This window comes from Adiantum capillus-veneris, chromosome 2 (assembly GCF_014529385.1).
Source record: "Adiantum capillus-veneris isolate H3 chromosome 2, ASM1452938v2, whole genome shotgun sequence".
NCBI lineage: Eukaryota > Viridiplantae > Streptophyta > Polypodiopsida > Polypodiales > Pteridaceae > Adiantum > Adiantum capillus-veneris.
The window spans coordinates 128,222,310-128,249,555 of NC_140932.1; the positions used below are offsets into that span (position 1 = coordinate 128,222,310).

At 46.0% G+C, this 27,246-nt stretch overlaps 1 protein-coding gene across 4 annotated transcripts in view; it reads right to left on the reverse strand.

The window, feature by feature from the left end:
- Positions 1 to 27,246, reverse strand: part of EDD1 (glycine-tRNA ligase) — a 56,181-nt gene that overhangs the window by 18,984 nt on the left and 9,951 nt on the right. The window contains exons 3-20 of one of the 4 annotated variants that reach the window (XM_086489758.1): positions 13,105 to 13,172; positions 11,260 to 11,341; positions 10,918 to 10,981; positions 10,687 to 10,742; positions 10,489 to 10,566; positions 10,285 to 10,359; positions 10,022 to 10,092; positions 9,822 to 9,938; positions 9,504 to 9,605; positions 9,285 to 9,408; positions 8,893 to 8,973; positions 8,722 to 8,808; positions 8,547 to 8,648; positions 8,279 to 8,342; positions 8,140 to 8,195; positions 7,880 to 7,951; positions 7,703 to 7,785; positions 6,602 to 6,650 (exon numbers count right to left, since the gene is read on the reverse strand). In XM_086489758.1, the coding sequence (XP_086345884.1) occupies positions 6,602 to 6,650; positions 7,703 to 7,785; positions 7,880 to 7,951; positions 8,140 to 8,195; positions 8,279 to 8,342; positions 8,547 to 8,648; positions 8,722 to 8,808; positions 8,893 to 8,973; positions 9,285 to 9,408; positions 9,504 to 9,605; positions 9,822 to 9,938; positions 10,022 to 10,092; positions 10,285 to 10,359; positions 10,489 to 10,566; positions 10,687 to 10,742; positions 10,918 to 10,981; positions 11,260 to 11,341; positions 13,105 to 13,172 (1,431 nt within the window). Of the gene's footprint in view, positions 1 to 6,601; positions 6,651 to 7,702; positions 7,786 to 7,879; positions 7,952 to 8,139; positions 8,196 to 8,278; positions 8,343 to 8,546; positions 8,649 to 8,721; positions 8,809 to 8,892; positions 8,974 to 9,284; positions 9,409 to 9,503; positions 9,606 to 9,821; positions 9,939 to 10,021; positions 10,093 to 10,284; positions 10,360 to 10,436; positions 10,567 to 10,686; positions 10,743 to 10,917; positions 10,982 to 11,259; positions 11,342 to 13,104; positions 13,173 to 27,246 lie in introns of those variants that run through there. The other 3 variants (XM_086489762.1, XM_086489767.1, XM_086489771.1) reach the window with 3 other exon arrangements.

Genomic DNA, 27,246 nt, shown 5'->3' on the forward strand with positions numbered 1-27,246 from the left:
CATCTCTCAGTAGATGTCTCTTCACGAGCAGATGACCTTGGAGGTTCGGTGTCATTGCTATCTCTTGAGACTACCCGCCAAAGAAAGTATTGTGTTGATGCAATATAAAGAAATACCAAAAGGGGCGCCAAGGTTTGGAGCCAATACTCTCTAGGTGGAATTCTACCACTCCGTGTCGCGTGTCGTCTCTATCTTTCAGTTCAATTGTTAATGAAGTGCTAAAAGTCTGTTCAGTCTATTCTTTTCTATCGGCACGTGGTGCCCGTCTTGTGACAGTCATTCTCCGTTTCTTGCTCTTTACTAGAGTCAGAGGAGGAAGAATTGTCAGAGTTGTCACAAGAGGATGAGGATGAATTGGAAACCCCCTCAAAGCGTACACGCTTCTTTTCATTCACAAAAGTAGATTTCCGACCCGATTAGCTAGGATAGTCTGCTGCTCGACTCTGTCTCCTTGGCTGCTTCTTCGTCTTCAGGAGTCCACTGACTCGCCTTTCTACTCCTTCATTAAATTCATCCTCCAAATACACTGTAAGGTGCAGCGGAATGAATGTTGTATTTTCTCAAGATTAGTGATCTTTATTGCTCAAGGTTCCTTTTAGTTCTTAGGGAAAGAGAGAGCTTTCCGTCTTATGGAGAGTGCTATGATCACAAACAAAGTGAGTGGATTGTGCGTGCAAGTGAATGAGACTGAGAGAAGGAGAGAGAAGAGATACGACACCTGAGAGGTTGTAAAACCCTCCTCCGAAGGCCCCACTCTCGTCGGCGAGAGTGGTCTATTCTTTGATTGCACAAAGGTGTACAATGCGTATGCAATGGACAGATGCAAGTTGGACTATGCCGATGACGACGACGGTGATGATGACGACGACGACTCGATGGCTGAAATCTGTAGGCTTCTAATTGCTGAATTCGGGGACTGTTCGGTGGCTGAAAATGACTGTTTTGGCTGCGTTTTTATGGCTGAAAATGGGGGAACATCTGCAACCAACTTGAGGTGAATCTGCTACTTTGCTAACTGCTGAAAACCTGCGTTTTCCAATGGCTGAACTGCAGATTCCCTAGCCTTAGTAGATGGGGCTGAAAACGCTGGAGAAGCTGAAGGTTGGGCTGGCGTTTTTGCATGAAAAACGCTGGCTGATTTGGTGCTTTTCTGCAAATGAAAACGCTGGCTGAAATAGCACTGTAGGGCGATCATGCAAGGGGGGGGACAATGCGCAAGAAGATGGAAGCTTCAAGGCGATGCTGATGCTATGGAAAAACGCCAATGGGATGGGAGGTATGGCGAGGGTCTACTGCGGGGGTTACTGCTGAGAAGTTGCGTGTTGAGAGGGAAGCTCTTGCTGCCTCTTTTGCCAGAAAGTGCTAACTTGGGTTTGCTTATATATTAACTTAGCAAAATTGCCCTACCTACTTTTGTTGGAAAGTCACTTAAAAACAATAAGTGAAAATCCCAATAAATAGGAAAATAGGCTAAATGCACTGGAAAATTCCCCTAGCTGATGCTAATGGATTCTGATGGGAATTCCGATGATCATGCTGTGTGCAACCGGAGGATATGCATCTATGCTAAGTGACTGGGCATGCACAGTCTACGAATAGACTCACAAAAGTGCCAGATCACTGCTAATCTAGACTTGATTGAACTGACTGAACCCTGCTATGGTGTAGCTTGTCCACGAACACATAGGGTTGGGATGTGTCACGTGACATACACCCTCGGAGTGGGTGTTTTCTTCAAAGGTGGCTTCACAGGTGAATTGATGGCCGTACGCCATCGAGAATGTATTTCTTCGATCGGATGTTTGGTCAAAAATTTCGCATACTGAGCATCTTTTGAATATTGGAATTGGGTTGTTTTTGGCTACGCAATAATCAATGGCTTGCTTTAATTTACGCGAGAGAGAGAGAGAGAGAGAGAGAGAGAGAGAGAGAGAGAGAGAGAGAGAGAGAGAGAGAGAGAGAGAGAGAGAGAGAGACTTGATGCTTTATTTTTACAAGGCTTTTTATTCACAGCTTTTGGGGCTCTGCTTTTGGCATCCCTTGTAATCTCTTTATAAGTGTGGGCAGGCCTCCCACTTCTCAGAGCATCTGGACGCAGAGTCTAAGGGTGAGAGCCTCCCACTCCCTTGTACTTTGAGTTGCAAATTAATACAAAAAGAAATACCGAAAGGGGCGCCAGTCTTTGGGGCCAATATCTCTAGGCACGGAACTCCACCCGGCCAGTGTCGAATTAATTGTGAACTGTGAACTGCCTTGAAGTGAATTCTTGCGGTGTCGCGGTAGAATCTCGACTTGGAGTGTCCAAGTCTGTTACAATACCACTCTAACAGACTTGGACACCCCAAGTCGAGCATCTGGCACAACACGTGAGAGAAACTAAAAACAGCTTAATGAACTTAACCACAATTGAGAAGGACGACACGGCCCAGCGTAGTTCCGTGCCCAGAGAGATTGGCCCCAAAGTCTGACACCCCTTTCGGTACTTCTTTTTATATTAATGCTTCGCAAAGTACACTGTCCAAGGGTCCTCTCTCTCTGCACTGCTCCCAAGCCAATCTGAGGAAGAGTGTAACAGACTTGGATACAAGTCAAGAATCTACCACAACAGCACCAAATAACCACTTCAAAACAGTTCACAGTTCACAATTGATTCAACACTGGCCCGGTTGAGTTCCGTGCCTAGAGATATTGGCCCCAAAGACCGGTGCCCCTTTCGGTATTTCTTTTTGTATTAATCTGAGTTCAAAGTACAAGAGTGCGGGCAGGCGCTCACACTCAGACTCTACGTCCAGATGCTCCGAGTTGTGAGAGGCCTGCTCACATATTTAAAGGTACAAGGGATGCCAAAAGCAGAGCCCCAAAAGTTGAAAATCAAAAACTCAAAACTTTGTAAAAATAAAGCGGGAGTCTCTCTCTCTCTCTCTCTCTCTCTCTCTCTCTCTCTCTCAAATGAAGCAAAGAGGGGCTTTTTCTCTCTCCCAAAGCGTAGGAAAAGCAGCCAGCAAAAAGCGTAAAAACATCGCCCAAAAGCTGCCAGCCAAAATCCCGCAATTTGCGCCGGAAATTCCGTATAGCCACATGTCAGCTTTTCCGTACGCAGCAACCAGAAAATTAGGGTTTCGGGTTTCTGCAAATTAGGGTTAGGGTTTCAACAAAATTAGGGTTTCTGATTTTAGGGTTAGGGTTTCAGCAAAATTAGGGTTACTGATTTTAGGGTTAGGGTTTCGCAGAGCGGGCAACCACGTCATCACTTTGTGACATACCCCCCCCTCTTCTTCTTTGCATAAAAGTTGCTCTCATCAGAGTCTGAACTGTCTGTAGACGAGTCCTCTGTAGAATTGTCACTCACGGGGCGAGATTTAGACTTCTTTGCCTTTTTCTTGCCCTTTCCGAAGCGTTGCTTCTTGCTTCGCTTTTTGCCTTTTCGGTCTTCTTCGCTCGAGTCAGATGAGCTAGAAGAACTGTTAGAAGAAGAAGAAGAAGAAGAACTGGGTACTCCTTCAAATCGAACACGCTTCTTTTGTTTCTGTGCCTTTTCAAATGTCAACTAACGACCCAAATTGCCCGGGAAGATAGTTCCTTTCTTCTGCTTTTTGCCGTGCTTTTTAGCTTTGTTTTGCGCGTCAAAAAGCTAAGCAATTTGTGCATCAACCACCTCTTCTAATTCCTTCTCTGTATATTTCTTGTGAGCAGAAGGTTTCTTGAGAGCGGGTTTTGGGGGTGGTGTTGTGGTTTTCTGCCACTACGCGTGCACCTCCTGGAAAGAAGTCTCGCTCATATATTTTGCAAATTTTGGGTTCTTCGCAAAATTGAGCATCATCTTTGTTGCATCGCCGATCAATTGACAATGCTCCATCTCTCAACGCTCCGCCTGAGTAGGCCAAGGCGGGCCATACTCCTTGCCGGAATCTTTGTTGTGATCCCTTCGGATGCAGAGGGTGTCGATTGATCTTTGCCTGAAGCCATAGGTGCCGTGGAAAAAAAATTTGGGATCTGATTTCCCGTAGAAGAGAGATCAGCTGTGCTCTGATACCACTGTAACAGACTAGGACACTCCAAGTCAAAATAACCACTTCAAAACAATTCATAGTTCACAATTAATTCAATGATGGCTCGGCGGAGTTCCTTGCCTAGAGATATTGACCCCAAAGACTGACGCCTCTTTCGGTGTTTCTTTTTGTATTAATCTGAGTTCAAAGTACAAAAGTGCAGGCAAGCGCTCACACTCAGACTCTGCGTCCAGATGCTCCGAGTTGTGAGAGGCATGCTCACATATTTAAAGGTACAAGGGATGCCAAAAGCAGAGCCCCAAAAGCTGAAAATCAAAAACTCAAAAGCTTTGTAAAATAAAACAGGAGTTTCTCTCTGTCTCTCTCTCTTGCTAAAATAAAGCAAAGAGGGGCTTTTTCTCTCTCCCAAAGCGTAGGGAAAAGCAGCCAGCAAGAAGTGTAAAAACATCACCCAAAAGCTGCCAGCCAAGATCCCCCAATTTGCGCCGTGCATCCTAGAAATTCCGTACAGCCACGTGTCAGCTTTTCCGTACGCAGCAGCCAGCAAATTAGGGTTTCAGGTTTCTGCAAATTAGGGTTAGGGTTTCAGCAAAATTAGGGTTTCTGTTTTTAGGGTTAGGACTTCAGTAGAATTAGGGTTTCTGATTTTAGGGTTAGGGTTTCGTAGAGCGGGCAGCCACGTCATCACTTTGTGACAAAGAGTGGCCCTTGCAATTCTTTTAAAAGCCTCTGGCCCAAAAGCAATACAAGAAAGGCTCCAAGTTCTAAAAGCATTGGTCCCAACAGCAATCAACATTGCCAACGCAATTCACGCCACGATTTGCAGAAATCCGTACGTTGTGCCACGTCAACAGCCCGCCGCAATTTTTGGGATTCGTACAGCGCTGCCACGTCAACAGATCCTCGCAAATTGGCTCCTTGCTTTATTTTAAGCGCTTGTGTCCCCTAGGCCTTATCGGATGGGACCCCATAAGTTGGAACAGCTTATAATATGGTAGTTTCTCTAGGGTTTGTTTGGACGGACATGCCACATCATCACTTTGTGACATTCGTAGTGTCTATGCCAAAAGTTACTGATGAATTAGCAGGTTGAATCTGGTGTGGTGCGGACTTGCACAAGAGGAAAGCCACTCCACCGATTGCCTAGATTGAATAACATGTTATTGTTCAAGCCAACTCGCCGGACACCATCACACTGACCGTACTAACCTTATCTATTCTTTTGAATATATAGAACAATAAGGAGTAATGAGGCATTTCCAATCCTCACTAAGAGCTCCCTGTCTGCTCTTCTTCTCCCTCACACTACGCACACACCGCACACTCTTCAAGTGGTATCAGAGCCAAAGGTTGCAATGCCCTCTTCCCGGCAAGCTTCACATCGCTAACAGATCGAAGCTCGGAGCTTCCATGGCATTGTGAGCTCGACACATAGAACTCACGCTGCACACATCAAGGTGGCAAGGGGCTAAACTCCACAAGCCACAAGGGGTGAAAGATTGAGCTTATATGAGCTCAAAGAGAGAGAGAAGCAGGTTGCTCAGTTTAGGGCAGATTGACAGCAGGTCACTATTTTGCTCATAACTTGAGCTACAGAACTCCGATTCAAAAATTTCTTTTTATCAAAACGTAGATCTCTTTGAGCTCTACGACTTTGTAGAAGAACTCGTCAGCTAGTTCGGAGTGCAGGTATGTCTAAAATCGAAAACACGGAAGCTGTATTCTCAGGAGAGATTGTGCATTCGAGTTGAGTAAGAGGAGAGAGAGAGTGTAAAGAGAGAAAGAGAGAGCTTCATTTCAACTTCAGCATTGAAGGCCTCGAATACACACACTCTCCACGAAGAAGAGAAGGGGGATTCGACAGAAAGAAAGAGGGATTGTGTGCGAAGTACCACACACGCACACACACATACACTCTCTGATTCTCGGCATCCACGACCCGTTTTCTTGGCTTGCGACATCGACGACTTCTCCTCCAACATCGATATGCACGGGTGAGGTGCCTCTTCCATAGAAGAGTGACACCAGGCATTGGCATCGACTTCAACGACATCGACTGCAGGTTTTCACATGCTCTCTGGCATTGTAGAGAGCGAGACAGCCAGACAGTTTGTCGACAGTGACAGGCACGTTACAGCTTGCTATTAGCAGCATTCCTATGCATTTTTTAAGAGCGGATTAGGATATCAACATATGCACACCACACACACACACTTGAAATTTCACTTTCCCCCTTCCCATTCATATTCCCTTCTCCATCTCCCTCATTTCCTAAACCTCATGGAAATTGAAGCCTCCAAAAAAAAAAAGGCATTTCTGTTTCTATTTCCATTCTCAATAGAATTATATGCAAAGTTCAATGTACTGACTCCTGAGTTTCTATCATAATACTGAAGATGCAGGCCAGCCTCAATCGTAATTAAGTCTAGCACTAAGCAAAAAGAATAGATACCACATATTTCTTTAACAGTAGAATATTTTTGGAAATGCGTGCAAATCTGAAGAATTTTTTTCTTTTCGATGTCGGAAGAAAAAAGAGAGAAAGATAATCAGTCACATAGCCGAACAAAGTTTTGGAGTATTGACCTTACCTCGACAATTGGAGAAAGAGAACTTCTCAGTGTATGCGTTATCTGTCCACTGTCATACAAAACAAGTCGGTATCATTTCCAAATTCCCATGAACAAGGCATCCAATTACTCTACTCAGGTTACTTACAAGACTATCTTTTCGAGAAATTTTCAGATATATTCATGAACTGAAAATACTTTCCTTTGACTTATTAAATTCTTTTAAAAAGCAACACCTCATTGACCTTTAAACTGCCAAAATTCCCATTGAGGAAGATTGCACACAAGCATGAAGCTTTAACGTTACCAACAAGCCTGAGCTTGTACATTAAGACAACTTCCAAAGGTGTCTCCATATAGACAAACAAAAATCATGATGATCTTAGGAAGGTTTCCTGAAAAAATCTAGATATAAGCAATGGAGTCCACTTCATAACAGGGAGTATTATCCATGGTCCTGCTAGTTAATTCTGTGGAAAATTCTAAACTTTCTAGGGGATAATGACAGCACCCAACTTAATAAAGATATGCCATAAAAACATTTTTTGTAAAATGGGAAGATTGCACACATACAGCTATAAAGTTCCTAGAACCTGACATGAAAAGCTTGTATAATGTGACAACCTCCAAAGGGGGGGAAAGCAAATAAAGAGCACTTGTTGTAATATAGAAAGACAGCACACATACAGCCTTAGAGCTACTGAAAACCTGAGCTAAAAAGTGTGTATATTAAGACAACATCAAAGGTTGACTCTGAAAAAAAACAAATATCATGACATTGGGAAGAGTTTCTCAAGAACTCTTGCTCAGACAGGCACCATCTCCAATGTGGGTATGGGTGTGTGTGGATGAGAGGGTGATTGGGTGAGAGGGGGTGCCTGTGTGGCTTAATGGGTGGGGTGGGATTGAGCCTGTGGGTGAGTGGGTGTATGGATGTGTGCGCTTTAGCCCTGGAAAATTGCAAAATCTATGCCACATGAAGAGCATTTATTGTAGATTTTCCTCAGAATCACATTGAAGAATGATTTTAGGTCACAGTTACAAAGAGGGCTAATTTCAAAAATAGAGTATATCCAATAGAAGTTGCAACAGGAAGGGGAAGAGCTATGGTTAATGCCTCACCTTTGAACATCAGCAAAAGAAAATGGCACAACTGCGTCTCCATAGAGGGCTAGAATCCACCGGATAGGTCTACTATAGGAGATCTATCATGTTAAGCCAAAATTAGTAACATGTACACTTCCTCATACACATTAAAAACTCCCATAGAATTCAAGAAAGTAATAGGAATCTGAGCACCTGAGAGTTCCATCTCATAGTTTTCGGGAAGGAAATTTCTTTGATTAGAATAGGCAAACTCTCTGATAGTACCTGAAGTCAAGAATCCACTGATGACGTTTGCATGCCGGTAGAACTGAAACCACTACTGCAAACTGAAGTTTCCATAACTACAAGGATTTCATCTTTGTAAAAAAAATTCTGATTGCATGGGCAGCTGAGATGAAAAATGTCACTAACACTTACTGGTACAAGACGAAAAAATATCAAATTTCACATACCTCTATCGTGTGCCTACATTGCTCCTTCAAAGTCGCAAAGACAAATTCAGCCTTACCTGGAAAGGCACCATGATTCCAAAACGTTGAAAATGGACTTGACCAGACGTAAACACTCCGTTATCAAGGTCAAATTACATACCTTCAACTCGAGTGTATAGGGCCTCCCTGGATATCCCATTCTTTCTACAAAACCCGTCTAGAGCCTGCAGAAAGTCAACAGATGCCTCATAATCAAGCAATTAAGGCAGTGAAAAAAGCCTTAAACAGGGTTGATGGTTGCAAAGCTGCAGCAAATACACCAAATTACAAGGAACAACCACATGATTCCCTGTGATAAAACTGGAAAGTTTCATGTACCAATAGTATGCTTCTCAAACAATCGTACAAGCTTTTAATAGCCTTTATACCTTTGTAGGCTCTCCTTTACTGTCAAAAGCAGCCTTGCAAGGGGGTCCTCTTATCTCTTTTTCCATTTCATCTTGCATTGAAGCTAACTCTTCTACAGTCACCTGCCATCCATAAACAGGTTACATACAATTCTTGTTGTGGAGCTCTTAAGCACTCTACCTGCACAACACATACCACTATCCTCCTTGGAGTCCCAAATATAGATATAGAACCATGCTTTAGTCTCTGAGCTTTCAAGCATGCTTGAATAGCTTCTTCCAGCTGCAAAAAATGAGATGTTGAAGTTATCAAAGGATAGTCTGACTTTCCACGAATCATCATATAAACTTCTGCCCTTGGACATGCCTGTTTAATACTGCTCGAAACATCCTGTGAAGGTAGCTCTTCTGATCCAATCTCAAGCACAAATGTTCGTGCAAGTAACACCTGCCAACCAAATAGAACTTTCAGTGCCCAAACCAGATAAAGAGAACACTTCAGGCATAGAACAGATGCAAAAGATTTGTGCAGCTTTCAAAGTGTCAGTGCAACAAAGCTTCAGGAACATCTTGTATCAATAAGAACACAAAATACCTAAAATAGTATGTGCAAGTAGAATGATCAAATGTTCATACACAATTTAAGAGTGCAAAAGAGGGCCTGGACACCTTGCATATCATGCGGAGATTGGCCATTGTTTTTGCTTTATTTGACAACAAAGTGATAAAACCAAAAACAAAGAGTAGACGCCATTTGACCTTTTCAGCTGCTTGAGATGTTGGATGCGAGGGCTCACTGCAGGGGTTTTCTGTCCATACACCTAAAGGATGATCAAGAGTTTCCCTTGTCTTAACCCACAGCTGTGCACACTCGCGTGCCAGTCTGCAAACCAAATGAGAGGCTAGTGTCATTTTCAAAGAAGGACTGAAACCTTTTGTCGCGTAGAACTTAAAAACACTCCACAGGCTGCAAACTACCTGCGCATGCGTCCAAAAAAGCGTGCTCTTTCTGTTACTCCGACAGCACCCCTAGCATCTAGTATGTTGAAAGCATGAGATGCCTTTAGGACATAATCATAACTGCAAATCGTACAATTCAGCAAGCTTGGTAAGTAGTTGTTGCAGCAATAACTATACTTTCTTCACACAATCTTCAGCATGCTTAAGTAAAACTGTGAAACAATCAAGAGAATCAGATACAGAAAAGAAAGGAATGTACAACCTCATCCTTGCACCACATCCCCAACGGCTAAAAATAACACAAGCAGAGCCAAATACAATGCGGAAAGGACATACGCGGGGATAGCAAGACATTTCTCCAGTAGAGCTTTTGCTTCTGCTTCATAAAGTTCAAATTCAAGCTGAACTCTGTCAACAGTTGCAGTATCTAGGTAATACTTGCTCATCTCCTTCCTGAAAGCACACTTTTAAAAAAAGCTCAGAACTTTTTTAACTGATAGGCTCAGCTGTGCTTGAAATGGAGCAAACAGACTTACTCATTTTCAAGGAACATCTCCCCATAGGTAATTCCAGGAGCATACTGAATTTTTCTGAAATGATTTACCCCCTGCGTATTTTTCAATTGAAAGAAAGGCTTGAAGCATGTAGACAGAACTCATCAACTGCACAATACTGAAAAAACTTGCAAGGAATGGCAAGGTTTCATGATCTCCTGAGCCTCCATAGCCATTAAAAACTACTTAATTGCAGAATTAACTATCCCAATCTTTAAAAAAGACATAACTTTCTTTGGAGTTACCTGTACTGCCATCAGGATTCGTTCAAGACCATATGTTATCTCCACAGAAATAGGTGATAAGGGCATGCTGCCTGCCTGAAAAAAGAAAGTGTTAAGCTTCATCATGTTAGAGTAGGATATAAAGAACAAGACTAAAACAGAATCATGATCACCTATAAAGGATCATGTATTTCCATTTTGGCAAAGATTGTGTCTAGACCATGCCTGTTGAAAGTAAGTAAACTGGGTAATCTCCATACCATCCATCCAAACCTCCCACCCAAGACCCCATGCACCCAAAACCTGCCATTAAAGACATGAAACTATGTGATGCAGTCACCTTCTGAATTGTTTGTCATAGACAAGCCATGAACGAAATCAGACACAGATAAGAAATGACAAGCTCAGAAAGAGTATCGTAACTGGACTCTCCCAATTATCTTCTACAAAGCGTACATCATGAGCTCGAATGTCTATGCCTGAGGAGAACCGACATTTAATATGGTATAAAATACAAGCTGCCTGTAACTTATTTCATTAACAACATGCAGCAGCATTCCAATGTGGCATCAGATAAAGATCTGGTCTAGGCAATGAACACAAGGTTGTAGCTAAGGGCACCTTAAATCAATGAAGAAAGAATTATATACTCACCGAGAGCAGCAAGACTTCCAAGATACAGCTCTTGTGAATTGCCCGGATCAGGCTTCAATATTACCTGCAGCCCAGCCATTCAGGATATCCCCATACAATAAAATAGAGTACAAAGATACAAAAGTCTCCACAGATAAACTAAAACAGTTCATACACTTCAAAAATACACAAAACAAATCAACAAAGAAACTGACAAAACATGATTTTACCATCAACCATAAAAATCAATTTAGTAACAAACAAATCTCATTATATTTTGAAAAAAAAAAGTACAAAAGCCCTTGCCTTCTCTATACAACTGGGGCCATTTTGGTGAACTTTGCTACAAAATTGAAAAGCTACCTGAAATTGTGTATGCCTCTGTAATCGATTAGGATTATCACCATACCGGCTGTCATCTGGTCGAATACTTGGTTCAACGTACCTGAAATTAGAAAGAATTAAAAAGAAGCCAGGGTTGCAGAGCTTAAGATCATAATGCAGACCCTGCATGGCAAGTTAATTGGAGGTACGGAAATCTTAAATTGCTCTAAAAGATATACCAGACATATAGAACAAATTTCTACGTTATTTATGAAGTAAGATTATGGTAGAGAAATGCAACCCATCAGGAAAATATAGAAAGTTGTGGATATCCTTTTGTCCTTCAAAATCAGTCATGAATTCAAAATACTCTCTTAATAAACTCTCCCACGCAAGCAATTTATTAAAATGCATGGCTCCAACAATTCAGAGTATGACACTGTTTTGAGCGCATGTATAGAACTTCATGCACAGAGACTTGTCACAAAGTCCTTTCTCCATTGCTGGAAGGCCATGTCAGAGTGCACGATCGTATTTAAGTCTATTGAAGGGCCAAACTCACCTATGAAAGCTCAAACTTTGAGCACTTGTTCTCTCTCTAAGCGATAACGCTATCTTCTCCTCCCACAAACACGGTAATATCTGTAACAGACTTGGACACCCCACACCCCAAGTCTAGAATCTGGCACGACACACGAGAGATAATCACTTTAAAATAATTCACACTTAATTCACAGTTCAATTGAGTCGACACGGCCCGGCGTAGTTCCATGCCCAGAGAGATTGGCCTCAAAGACTAGCGCCCCTTCTGGTATTTCTTTTTGTATTAATGCTTGAGCAAAGTACAACTGCCCGTCGGTCCTCTTTCATCACCGGCTCATCAGCACAAGTGAGCCATAGAGAGGCCCAAGGTACTTATTTAGAGGCCCTTGGCCATGGAAAAGCAATACATGAAAAGCTTCTAAACTCAAAAGCCATTGGCTCCCCAAAAGCAGCCAGAGCATTATGTAAATTCCGTACGGCCTGCCACGTCGGCACAGCCAGCACGTTTTGCAGGAATCCGTACAGTCAGCCACGTCAACATCTCCAGCGCGATTTGCAGAAATCCGTACAGTCAGCCCGCCAGCCTCTTTAATTGATCTAGTGTCTCCAGGGCCCTGTTGGCAGATGCCCATAAGTTGGGACAACTTATTAGGCATGCCACGTCATCAATTCGTGACAATATCTGCCATCTTTTTGCAATAACAAGTAATGGAAACTTTATGAAATGAAAGACTTTCCTTCTTGTCAATGCTCCTGAATCTCATTTATGTTTACATATAGTAGCTCCTTAATTAGAAATCGAAGGTTCAAACAAGGTTGACATAACACAATGAGTAGGTTAACTGTACGTAAGACTCCAGAGTAAATAAATAGAAAATGAACTCAATGTAGGCACAAGTACAAAGATTACAAGTATATAAAAATCTTAACCTAACCTTACAGATATTAAAAACTAACCTAACCTAACCTTACAGATGTAATAAAAACTATTACTCGTACTTAAACATGAGCATAATAGCCACTTCAATTTAGTAGATCCTGTACTCCTGGACTCCCAAAATACGCAAAAGATGAGATTTTCTTTTTTCAATTCAAAACCAGAAGAACCTTAAAGGAAAGTATGAGCATAAAATTCATGGTGATTATCCACAATACAATCAATCCATCAGCTTTGTCATGCATGGCATTGCCTGAACACAACATCCCGCTTTCGTCATCAGCTACCTAAATTACTGAAAATTCCCATTAGAGAACCATAATATTCTTTTGCAGTCGCAATGCCTAAAGTATGCCAATTCTTGGAATAGTAGAACAAATATAGAAATGGTGTTCAAAACTCACGCAACATTCCATGGTTCTGGTCCAAGTACTCTTAAAAAGGTTGCAGGGTTCATTGTTCCAGCTCCAACCTGTCTCTCACACAAAAAGCATCGAATTGATGATAAATAAGATGAATGCACCTCCTCTGCTATTTAAGCCATAACAAAAGGGGAAAATAAACTGTTACTTCAAAACTTAGCAAGACTCTCTTAGTAGCATGAAGTTGATTATGCTCTAATATACAAGATAGGCATGTGCATATCATTGTTGCACAGTCCAGAAACCTTTACATCCAACAGTGACAGTAACAACATTTTGGGATATCTATTCTAGCATCCCAAAACTACACCTCTTAGCTAGTTTTGGAGAAGCATCTGTTGGAGATACATCATCACCAGATGGTGGCATTCTAAGTTGATCTCATGGACCATGGTTGTGTGGCGATAATGCCAAATGGCCCTGCATATGCATTCTTTGTCCACTTTGCCCATTTATTAGCTTTTACGTTGATGTGGTATATTTTTAGGTGAAGTGGCAAAGAGCCACTTGTCACATTTTATGATGAGGTGGCATATTATTATCAGATTCAAACCTAAACCGGGGTGCCCCCATTTTGCAAGACTCTAGGTCCTTTATCAATAAAGAGGTAACCCTCTGCCCCTCATTCTACTTATCTCATTGTATGAGCACTACCTTGCGTTCTCTCTCTCTCTCTCTCTCTCTCTCTCTCTCTTTTTGGAAAAATCAGGGCTGTATATTACTGAGTACAATATAATCCCCAGCGGATGCCAAAATAGCCTATCACGTGGGGTGTACAAGCCGAATGTAAGGGTGAGAGCCACTATAGTGACAACTCGACTACAACAAACTCATGGTGGTCTGTGTGATGAGTGGAGGAGAAACCACTGAGGGGGGGCATAATGCCATGTAATCTGGCCACCTGTAAGTGTGAAGAAGAGTGGAGATCGGGCCCAACGCCGAAGGAAGGTAAATCGACGAGCCTCGGCTGCTCTAGATGTACCTGAGGAAGAATCCCACTGCCAAATCAGGGTGTGAATGATGTCCAGCCAAATGGCAGTGAGGGTATCCTGAAGGAGCTGTGGAGCCGCACTGAGAATGTGAAGACAACGAGCTCTCCAAACATTCCATAGTGTAATGCTAGTGATGACTGAAAAAACTTCATCACGTGTCTGTGGATCCCCCTGCCAAGCAATCTGTGGTAACATAGCCAAAGTCCCTCGCCGATAACCAGTCGAGGTAAGCATAAGAGCTGGATCTGTGTCTGAGCCCTCGTAGAAAAGATGCGGTCCGGGCATCGGCATCAACCATGAGACAGATCCCCAAGTGAGAAATCCATGCTAAACACCGACTCTGCTAAGTAAAAAGCAAACTGCTAGCCACACTATATGAGAAGAGGAGCATGACCAAAGACAGTGTGCAGGTGACTCATGTAGTCGCGAAGGACATCGAGTACATAACGGATCATGACCCATAGTAGCTAGCCAAGTCCCAACTGGAAGTCCTGCATGTGCAATCATCCACATGAAAAAAGAAATACGCCGAGCCGCATGTAAATCCCAGATGGCTGACCAAAACTGCTGTAGATAGGCATGGGAGAGACCTGAATGTAACCAGAAACGCATACGAGTGGGCTGCTCTGGGTGCTGTCTCATCAATGCTAATCTTCCAATTCTGACAGTGTACTCACAGAATGATACAAGTGCACCGGTTGGGTTAGAGTGAGGCCAATGCCACTCTCCTGGGTCCCAATAAAGCTGAGATAGGGCACGACCCTCCCACACCCAAAGCCTCCAAAGGGCAGCATCAACGGAAGCGAAACGGGGGTCAACACAACGACGCTTCCCGCGGGAGCCAACTACTCGTATGGCCTCCCATCTAGCGCCGGGGTAGACAAGGTGCGGAGAGGTGGTATCATATGTCAATCTAGCATGAATCCCCTGAGAGTAGTCTGTATCAACTGTGAACAGCATGGTGTCTAAACGAACTAATAAGAGAGTGCTCTGAGCAAAGAGACCTTCCTAGCCACTATGTGGAGGCATCTGAACCGTGCCTCGCATGACTGCGTCCCACTGTGAAGGAACGGCGGAGTCAATCTCAAGCAGTCTGTCTGTCACCCCGCGACCAATGTCATAATGTTCTGCCACAAAATCTGCATCCAGCATGCGTGTCTCATGAAACAACCGCATAGAGGTAGCAGGGCCAGTGTCCCAAGCAGCCCAATCAATGTGAGTCCTCTCTCCAAGCTGACGGGGTGGGTTAACCGAAGAATCAAGAACTGCATCATTCCAAATGAGAGGCTGGCGCTCAATCTCCTCATGACATGAGGGAGGTGAGCGTATGATAGCCCGTCGCATGGAAACCCAAATCTGAAGGAGTGATCGGATGAAGGGTGAGAGAGTGCGGGTGAACAAGGGGGCATCTGTAAAGAGAAAACGATACCCTGTATGCCAAGTATGACCATCTCTAGTGCCGAGGCGTGGAGTTGCTGTGCAAAGAGCGGCCTGAAGAAGCATCTTCCAAGGTTCTTTGGCCGGGAAAAAGACCCCGAACAATAAGCTTGGTAAGAAGGGCGCGACTCTGTAATTCTGGATCAATAATGCCAAGGCCTCCCTCTGACCTAGGTCGAATAATCGTGGACCAACGAACTCGAGCACGAGTATCAGTAGTCCCATCTATGCCAATCCATAAAAAGTTCCGCACTAGTCTACGGAGCTGAGCTATCACTCCAGAATGTAGCATCCAACAAGAGGCCGTATACCAAACTGTAGCCAGAATGACCTGGTTGGCGACCAATGCACGGCCAGCCAACGACAAATGATGTGAAGACCAATGACATAGCTTCCTGCGAATAGACTGTAGTACGGGTGCAAACTGCTGCTGTGAGGAAACGTCAAATCCAACCTGAAAGCCCAAATATCTGCATTTCTGACCCGGCTGCAGCCATGTGAAACCATCAGCTACCCCCCAAGTAGGTATGTCATCACTGCCAACCAGTAACCCATAGGATTTATGCCAGTTAATGCGTGCACCACTGGCAATGCAAAAAACCTCCAGGGCCTCCCGCATGGCATCAAGAGCTGCTAGCAAATAGCGCAACATCAGCATAGTGTCATCAGCAAACTCCTGATCGATAAGGTCCGGAGCTGAAGGTACTGGCATGGTCAAGCCACGAAATGCATGACTCTGAGCACGAAGAAAATCGGACATAGTCTCTCCGACAAACAGATACAGATATGCTGCTAAAGGACATCCCTGACGGACAGATCGAGAAAGCTCAAAACTGCGACTAACACGACCACCAATAGTAATAGCACTGCTGGCAGTCCTGAAGAGAGCAGAAATGCCTGCGATCCATCTCGAAGGGAAACCCATCCTAGCTAATGATCCTTCGAGAAAGTCCCACTCAACACGATCGTATGCTTTCTCGAAGTCAAGGATGAAAAAAGCGAGAGGTTCAAAAGATGATCTGGCCCACTCTACTGCCTCATAAAAAGTGAAGATATTATCCAGTATGCATCGATCCATGACAAAGCCTGTCTGAGAAGTATGAATAATATCTGGTAAGAACGGTCGCAAGCGATGGCTGATCAGTAACGCTAATATCTTATAGACCGAAGGGAGTAGGGTAATAGGTCTCCACTGGCGGAGTTGAGTGGTGTCACCCCCTTTCGGAATAAGAGATATGAGACCTATGCAAAGATCCGGATGCATATATGATGCAAAGATGTCCTGACAACCGCAAAGCAGTGGTATATGCAATACATCCCAATAAGTCAAAAAGAAAGCTCTAGTGAGGCCATCCTCTCCTGGACAGGAGGATGGATCTAGACTCTCGATAGCAGCATGAAGCTCTGCAAGTGTGAAGGGTGCCAACAAGATCTCGGCCATAGTGTCTGTACAACGGCGTCGGGTGTGATGCCAGATCTGCTCACGGGCAAGTAAAACCTCAGTAGTGCATACATCAGCAGTGAACAATGCCTCAAAGTAATCTGCAGACATATCAAGAATAACATCAGGATGCATATGAAGTGTCCCCTGAGCATCGCACAAAGTCCGAAGGGTGGTGCAAGGAGGGCGCTCTTTATGCGCAGCGAAGAAGGCTTTATTCATTCGATCAGCTTTAGCTATCCAATGAGATACTGAAGCATGATGAGTGAACTCAGACCTAGGCTCCTGTACGCGACGAATTTCCTCTGTGAGCTCTGTCTGTCTAGCAGCGAGATAAGCATCCTGAGGCCACTCCTCAAGCAAGCGTTGTGTGGAACCAAGAGGAATGTGAAGATCAGACTCGCGTACTCTCAACTGACGATGAATAATAGCAGTCTGATCACGGCAGTAAATACTAGACTGAGTAATGCAATGAGCAAGGAACTCTCCAGGGGGACCACAATAAGAAGCACCCGTGGACCATAAGTCACGAATCTGTTGCTGCAAAACTTCAGTGGTGAGAACACTGTCAGGGATGCGGCAGCCTCGTCTCTGTGCAGAGGATCTAGTGAAGGAGATAAACAATGAGATGGGTAAATGATCTGAGAGGCTGGTCCCTCTCCAAATAGTAGTAAATCCACCTAGAGCTGCTGCCCAAGGGCCAATGTAAAAACGATCAAGTCGCTCTAATAATCTCCCCTGCTGTCTCTGAAACCCCCACGAGTAATGAAGTGTAGCAGGGTGGTGACCAAAAGAGGGTATGTGCCAAGTGTCAACACCTTGAATAGCTAGAAGAAATCGATCCCAGGCTAGCTGCTCAGCGGGAGAAATGGATGATAGAACTGGAGGTGTGATGGATCGCCAATCAGAGTCGCTCTCGACGTTGTTGAAGTTGCCTCCAACAACCCAAGAGTCTACAACAGGTAGAACAGCAGCCAAGGAGGACCAAAAAGTAGACCTTTCCCGAGGAGTAGTGGGTGCATAGACTGACATAAAACCAATGACAGAGTCCCGAATCCGAATAGAAACATAGACTGCTCTGCCAGCGACAAGGGTGCCATGTTGCTGAACTGAGGCCAAGTAACGTGGCCCCACTGAAATGCATACACCGCAACTCTGTCCATGAATGCCTAGAGCAGGCTCCCAAAAAGTGTGAGCGCCCGAGGGCGTGAGATTACCAAAGGGAGTGGCAATCTTATGCTCCTGTACTAGTAATATATCCACAGTGCCTACTACATGAGCGTGTAAATCTCTGCGAAGTAAAAGCTTACGGGAACCTCTTACTCGAGAAGTCCGTAAACCATTAGCATTCCAAAAAACTACATGTAAATCCATAGTCTGCATGAAAGAATTGGTAAAGCATTTGACTAACTACGCATCTTCTTGGAGGCAGCTGGGCCATCCAAGGGGTGCGGTAGGAAAGCAACCCGCAAGCCCTCTCTAAAATATGGTGTCTCATTGCACCAACTGCGGACCTCAGCTTGTTTACATTGCATTACCGATGCTGCAGCTTTGACACCCCAAATGCGTATAGACATAGGAAGCACCACATCTGAGGATACATGAATGACCATAGGCAATGAATAGCAAGCATAAACATCACTCCATTCCATAGCACCAATACAGGAAGGGAAGTATGGGGACACTACATCCGGAGCGGAAGTAGACAACCATAAATGAAGCTGAGCCATAGATTGGGCATGCACAAAATGTAGAACCTGATCCTCGGATCATTCCTGAGCTGCGTGGAATGGAAGGAAAAAAGAATGGGTGGGCTGAGAGCGACTGCCTATTAAAGAGGGAACACAACCTGGCTTGTGATGCATAAGGTAGAGCTGCACCCGCAATGGTCCTTCTGAGTCACCGCACATTTCAACCCGATGAGTGCCCCAGGAAAGAGGGCAGGAGCTGAGAAAACTGCGTGGGACGTAAGTATGAGCGGCCGAGGGAGGGGGAGGACCAGAAGGTGGAGGGGGGGTAGTAAGGGCGAGAGGGAGAGGAGGAAAAGGGAGAGGTAATAGCGGGGAATGATCCATCTGCATGGGAATAGGGACCTCGGGAAGAGGGGAAGGAGCGGGCGGGGGAACGGCAAGTGAAGGAGGAGCTCGTAGCAGAGGTAAGTGATCCTGGGCTGAAGAAGAAGAATGGCAAGGAGAAGCAGGGGGTAAGGGGGTGGTGGAAACTTGAGAGGGAGCAGAAGAGGTAACACTGGGGGCTGCATGCGTTGTAGGTTGCTGACGAGGACGGAAGGAATGGTTACGACCCATTGTCTGCCATGCAGTCTCAGTAGGAGCTGAAGCGGAGGGAGGAACATGGAGGGTCGAAGCTCAAGGAGCACCTGCAGGCTGCTTAGGTGCTCGAGTAGTAGTAGGAGGAACCGGTTGTTGACGCTAACCACGTGGCTGAGCATGAGTGCCACGAGCCGGCTGTTGTTGTCGTCGATGGCGTGGCAGGGTGGGGCAATCTCGTGCCAAGTGTCCCATCTCGTGACAACGTAAGCACTGTCCTGGGCGGCCAGTGACTACCATTCGGCAAGAGTAGTCTCGATCGCGCACAGCCACAGTAACTATATCTGGTAATGAAGTATCCCCAAACACCAGGACCTGAATGCGAGGTGGACCAGATGAGAAGATGCAGGATCCTGGAACTACTGTGCCAAAATGAGCAGCAATCATCTGAAGGAGATGCTCATCAATAAAATGGAGAGGCATATCCGGGAAGGAGAGCGTCAGAGGGAATCTGGGAATAAGGTGTTGACTGTCAAACTCCTCAGTAGTAAACTCGGGATACCACCTCGTCAAGTATATCATCCTGCGATCAGAGAGTATTGGAGAGCGAGCCAGGAGAGCCGAGGCAGTGGCGGGATCTGAAAGACGTACCATGAATATGCCCCTGCCAAGGAATGTAAGCTCCGAGACCCGTCCCTGAGTAGTGCCCAATGCAGTCTGACACCAATCACGTATAGAAGAGCGAGGTGGAGACTGTCCAATCATCTCTCTCTCTCTCTCTCTCTCTCTCTCTCTCTCTCTCTCTCTCTCTCTCTCTCTCTCTCTCTCTCTCTCTCTCTCTCTCTCTCTCTCTCTCTCTCTATCTATCTATCTATCTATCTATCTATCTAGCTATTTGTTACTTCCCCCTGAGTACATCAGTTTATGCACCACCCAGAGGACAGTCCCCTTTCTCTATTTTGGATGATGACATATGGGAGTTCTCTAGGGACGGTGACATTATCATCCTCGGGGACTTCAATGCTAGGACTGCCCATCACCAAGCAGTGTTTTATGATACTTCAGAGGAGATGCTAAGAGAGATAGATGTAGCAGAAACGGACCTTTCCAGACTATCACACGATATGGAATATACTGAGTATGGGCGACACCTGATAGACATGGGCACTGCACATGGATTGGCCATCTTGAACGGCCTACAGAGATTTCCTGCTGCGGGAGGTTTTACATGCTTCCCACACAGACATGGAGCCAGCACGGTGGACTATGTCATGGCACAACCGAACCTCATCTCTAGTATCCACGATCTCACAGTTGGGCCCAGACCGGTCGGGGTAGCAGTGGATCATGCTCTAGTGTCACTGACCATCTCCTTCCAGTTCAGTGTAGCACACAGGCCACGAGTAGCAGCCCCTACTCGCTACACATTCACAAGGGAGACGGACTCTGTATACATGGACGGAATCTACAGACGCCTATGCACTGAGGACCCGGGGCGACCTCTGGAGGAGCTAACTACTATACTGACACAGACATTACATGAGGCAGCAGCAGAAGCATACCCACACCCAACCTGAGCAGAGCCGCCGATCTGGGAGCATGCCTCAGAACAGCTGGTACGATGAGGAGTGCCGCCAGACTAGAGCCAGACTTCAGAAGGAGGTGCTGTTGGGGGACGTCACTCACAGACAGTCACAGATGAACTTCCGACGCCTGGTGCGGCGGAAGAAGAGGGCTTTTTTGGCTCGACTCGAGCAGGATCTATATCACCTATTCTTGAGTCAAGACTCGTGCGAGGCGTGGCGGCTCTTTCATGAGCAGTCCCCCCCCCCCTGCTATTTCCTCCACAGAGACCTGGGGTCAGTACGCATCATCTTTGTACACAATACCTAGACAGCCGCCCCTCCCCAACCCCCCTGATCCATGCCCACACACGTGTCTTTTTCACCGTTGAGATGGTGAAAAAAGCTATTGACAGGATGAAGACTGGGAGAGCATATGATCATGAGGGCCTGGTCGCTGAGCATTTCATACATGCCAAAGACATACTAGCAGAGCTTCTAGCAGTTATGTTTAACCGTGCCATGTGTGAGGGCCTACCGGACACTTGGAGCCTATCTACGATCGTACCTATCTTCAAATAAGGAGACCCCATGGAGCCTGGGAACTATCGCACTATAATGATTGGGCACACACTGGCAAGATTGTATGCATCCATTCTTGAGCAACAGCTGAGTAGATGGGCAGAGAGGGAAGGACTGCGGGCAACTGGGCAGGCAGGGTTCAAGAGAGGCTTCTCTACTCTTGACCACATCTTGACACTCAGGGCCATCATCGAGGAAGGCAGATCTCATGGGAGACGGATCTACTGTAGCTTTGTGGACTTCCGCAAAGCTACCCAGAGCTAGATTGATGCGCAGATTACACGAAATGGGAGTACCCACAGAGCTCATTTGGGGGATCATGGCATTATACAGATCAGTAGTAGGGCATGTACGCACCCCGGAGGGACTCTCAATACTGGTTCACTCCACTATTGGGGTGAAGCAGGGTTGCCCGCTCTCTCCTACTCTTTTCGGTATGTATGTGGATGAGGTTTCTGACTACATTGACCAGGACGGGGATAAAGGTGCACAGTTGGCAGGGACATGGATTCCACTTTTGTTATATGCGGACGATATTGTGTTGATCTCCGAATCCCCAGAGGGAATGCAACGCCAATTGGATGCTTTGCATACATTTGCCCACGAAAGTGGTTTGTCTGTCAACCTTGGTAAAACCAAGGTTATGGTGTTTAATACCACCCCACAGTGGATCAGGAGATCAGCACCTACATTAACATACGGCCAGGAGACTGTGGAGTACACAGACGCTTACACTTACCTTGGAGTGGTTTTTACTGGACCCACATTCTCACTCAGAAGAGCAGCAGAGACCAGACTAACTAGAGCCCACGCAGCATTGGGTAGATTGGAAAGGATGTGTTCGCAGGTTCAGTTTCAAGAACCCTGGACGAAGCTCTAGCTCTTTGACACCTTGGTGGCCTCAGCATTGCTCTATGGGGCTGAGATATGGGGACCTTCATTGGATCACCACGGGAGGCCGGGTCGCACAACGGATGGGGGAACATGGAGAAACCTCTCGTCTCTATGATCTCGCGGCTCATTGAAGCCAAGGCATCTGTACCACGGGCCATTATCCGAGCAGAGCTGGCGGCCCCCCCACTAGTGGTAGAGGCGCTCACAAGATCAGTCTCCTTCATAAACCGCACATGGGAACTTCCCAGAGACAGATATGCTTGCATAGCACTTGAGTCCTCTCGACAGTTAGCCATACAAGGAGATACAACATGCTGGTATGGGGAGATGACATCATGGTTTCAGGCGCATGGGTTCAGCATAGACAGGCTGCCACCATTCCAGTACTCATTGGATGCACCATCTCTCATTCTTACACAGTCGGAGATCACCAAGCTCATCCGCCAAGACCTGACCCAGCTAGACACCAGGAGGACATGGATACAACCAGCACAAGAACTGGGCACGAAGATGGCTTTCTACAGAGACCACCTTCTCCAGCTTACGGAAGATGGTTTTGTGATGAGACCCAGATACATGGATACCCACCTGTCTCATGGGATACGGTGTGCTATTGGCCAGTTACGCACATTGTCTCACGAGCTGCGGATTGAAACCGGGAGATACAGCGGAGTACCAGCAGAGGCCAGGACATGCCCCTTGTGTAACATGGAACCTGAGACAGAGTTGCATTATACATGCCGCTGCCCTGTCTACTACGAGATACGAGGCCGCTTCCATTGCTTGTTCAGAGAGGGTTTTGGACCACTCTCAAGAGTAATGGGATATGAAGATCAAAGATGCCTGGGTTTGTTCTTGCTCGAGCTGCGCAGACACAGAGAGAGCCTGATGAATGGCGAGGCTAACCAGTCTCAAAGACGGATTACAGACTTCTTCAGAGCAGACACGGGACAGCCGCAAGAGCCACTCCCACAGCAGAGCTCCCCCCCGTCTCACACCAGAGGCACACTGATTGACCGAGCGATTGAACTAGGGAAATCCAGGCGCCCACGACTACGCAGGACTACATAGCATCGACGGAGGCTACGTCAAAAGATTCAGAGCACGCTGGCTAGGCATGCACGACGCCCGGTCAGACTACTAACCATGGAGGAAATTGATGAGATTTGCCAACGACCGATGCTAGATCTTTTGTGATTCAGCTACCCCAACTAGCCGCCCATTTTTGCTTAGTTTTCGGCTTTAGCTCACATCGACCAATCTAGAATCCCATAATATATATCTTTGTTTTGTATTGTTGATTAGGTTATTTTGTTACTCTGACTTTGTATCAGATCCACCACCTTGTAACTTTCTGGTCTCATAGGTCACTATGGCCTTTTGAAGACGTTAATATAACATTTCATTTCTCTCTCTCTCTCTCTCTCTCTCTCTCTCTCTCTCTCTCTCTCTCTCTCTCTCTCTCTCTCTCTCTCTCTCTCTAGATCTCCTGTGATTTAGCTATCCCAGCAAGCTGCCCCTTTTGCTTAGTTCACATCGTCCAGTCTAGGATCCCATAGTATTTTTTGTTTTGTTTTGTTATGTTGTTAGTTAGTTTGTTACTTTGACTTTGTATCAGATCCACCACATTCTAACTTTCTGGTCTCATAGGTCACTTTGGCCTTTTGAAGACGTTAATATAACATTTCATTTCATATCTCTCTCTCTCTCTCTCTCTCTCTCTCTCTCTCTCTCTCTCTCTCTCTCTCTCTCTAGCATCGATGGAGACTGCAGCTGAGGATTCGAGCCATACTATCTCGACATCTAGAGTACAGATGAGGATAGACTCATGACCCATTATATCACCCTCTTGTACTAGGCACCCATTGTATCGGTGATCACACATATCCCACACAGTACCAGCTAGTAGCACTCCTAGTTTCATTTTTAGCATCTCTTTTTGTACCCAAACATTATCATATTTACCAGTTTGTATCGGTTTGGTCTCATAGGTCATTTTGGCCTTTTGAAGACGTTAATATATCATTTCATTTCTCTCATTGAGGCCATACTGCAAAGTCCCCTTGAAAAAGCCCATGGATGTCTACTTCCCCCGTTGTGCACCTCATTAGCCCTCGTGTGATTGTACCCCATCCCCATATGTTTTGAGCTTATGTATTATGTGATGAGGATATAGGTTAGGCTTACATACGTGCCCACTCTAGGTACCTTCATTTTTATGTTCCCTTGACATTGTATTAGAGTCGTACATGGTTGTAACCTTTTGGTCTTATAGGTCATTTTGGCCTTTTGACGACACTAATATAACATTTCATTTTTTCCTCTCTCTCTCTCTCTCTCTCTCTCTCTCTCTCTCTCTCTCTCTCTCTCTCTCTCTCACACACACACACACACACACACAGGCAAGGGAAATAGCGAAGACTGCTTTTTATAGAGAAAGGAGGGTCTAGATAATGGAGCGACGCTCCACATAACGGTGCGTGACCTATGGGACTAAATTAAAGGTGGCCGCCTCGGCGCCTTGAACTATAATGGATCTCTACGCCTTGATGTAGGTGCCTTTGGCCCCCTTGCTTCGGTGCCAGAGCAAGTACTTGCTTTATTACTTGCACAAAATGTTGATTCCATGATGCTAATGCTGCGATGTTGAGATGCTAATGGGCACTTTATGCTATCCAACGTATTGATGAGGTATTGATGGGTACTGGCTAGGGATGCTGAGGTATTGCGGTAGGTGCTTGGTACTGTGGGGTATGTGCTTCGTACCGCGGGGTACTTTGGCACTTGGTATTGCGGGTACTGTTGGGTACTGAAGACACAAAGGTCCTGATGATCCCTACGCTGAGCTAGGCAGAGCCCATGCCAAAACGCAAGGGGTGCAAGATGCCGGGTTACTTAGTCGACGATGATGACTATGACAGCGATGGGTACTTGTATTGCGGTGCTGCTGAGGTGCTAATGGGTACTGCTGGAGGTACTTGGTACTGTGACGACGACGATGACGGTGACGGGAGGCTGTGGGCTAATCTCCTATCGCCGGGGATGGCGATGGGCTGGAAACTGAAAACGCTCGTGGTAATGCGGCAAGGACTGCAGAAAACGCTGAGGCCTGAAATCTTATGGCGATCATAGGGCTGAAAACGTTGATGGCTGCTAGAGAAAACATTGGCTAATGGCTGCCCAAGGTGTTAGATTTACACCACTCTGCTGCTTCACATAGGTCTAGGGCATACTTGTACGGCTAGTATGTCTGCGGGCTGGCCACCCATAGTCTAGGTTGTACCTGGTCTGGCCGCCCAAGTTTGGGGCTGGCCGCCCACCTTTGTCCGGGTGCCCTCATATATTTCCATATATCTTTTCTTGTTGGGTCGTAAGGGATTTTTCCAGGCATTGCCTAACCTCCCCTTGGGCACCTATTTATGGGGCCAGGGGGGTACCTACTTCCATCATCTGGTCATTGTCTCTCTCTCTTCTGCTCATGGTAGTCATGGGGGGCTAATCGCCCCCTCTTCACCATATCTTGCGTGTGTGGTCTACTATCTCTCTCTCTCTCACACGCACTCACATGGTATCAGCAGCTCCAGGCTCTCGATGATCCAAGGCGCATCTCTGCATCAGGCTTTCCTCCCAAGCGACCAGATCAGCCAGCGATCTCTGCACAAACAGGGTGGCACCATCACCTGGACAGCATCCATCGCGAAGAATGTTCAGCCACACCTGCGTTTTGTCTTCTCCCCTACAGGTCAGCCATCCCCACCCTCAGCGCCAGCAGCAGAGGGGGTTTTCCTCGCTGGAAGTACCCCACATTCCCTCAGTTTGACAAGCTGGGCTTGCGTTTTTGGACAGTTGCTGCGATTTTATTTGCAGCAAGAGGGGGAGCGCTAGCTTTTTCACACATCAGATCTTGCCTACGACACATGGCCTTGCATCCGGTGCATTGCCGGTCCGATTCCTCTTCACATCTGCAGTTTTTAGCCATTAAATACCTGCTGTTTTCTCTGTTTTCAGCCTATCAGAGGCAGTGACAGCGATTACCCGCCCTCCCTATACCCTTTGCACCGCTCCGGACTCTGCCGAGAGCGTACGAGCACGCTGAAAATCGCTGGACAGCAGCATTTTCATCACCTCACAGTTGCGTTTTTTGGTGGACAACAGCCACATGGCTTGTGTTTTTTACAGAGGATGAGTTACCTCCTGCAAGGACACCATCCGGTGGTGGTCCATGCGGTCTCTTGGTGACTGCTGCAGTACACCGTATCTTCGATATCGATTTGATCATCTATGGGCGTACGATCCTTGGGAGATCCATTCATTCCAGCCATCATTCGGCGGTTGCGTACTCCAAAGGGGGTGGTGACTTGTGGCTTGCTATGGTCACACCAATGCACTCTTCAAAGGAGTTCACACGAGATATGGCCATGCTCATGGCATATGGGATTCCGACATTCCCAAAGAGGACACCACCATCTTGGGTGGACAAACACTTACCACTTGACCTCAACACGTCAGATCACTTGCTTACGTAGGAGCATCTACATGAACTTAGGGAGAGGATCTTGGATTTCTTCTTGGACAGGTTCATTGCTTGGATCTACAGACTGGAGAGGGACTTTAGTTCTTTGGACTCTCTTGGAGAGTTCACCCGCAAGATGCGGGAGATCAGGCATCATTACACGACTACATCTGGAGTCACCCGGAGCTTGGCTTGGATGGTAGTGCAGTTGCTCTTCTACACTCCTGGTCATTTGGATTGCTACCTTCAAAGTTGCTTACACTCACCCTCGGTAACCTTATAGCAGACTTATATCCTGACCTGGGCAGTAGGCCACTCCCAGCTCATTCACATTGAGAGCCACCGAGATGCGGTTTGGTGGCGTTGTTGGCGCGGATTCTTTTTGGTTGACACTGAAGGATTGGAGGCAAGAGATACAGGCAAGATGGCGTACGCC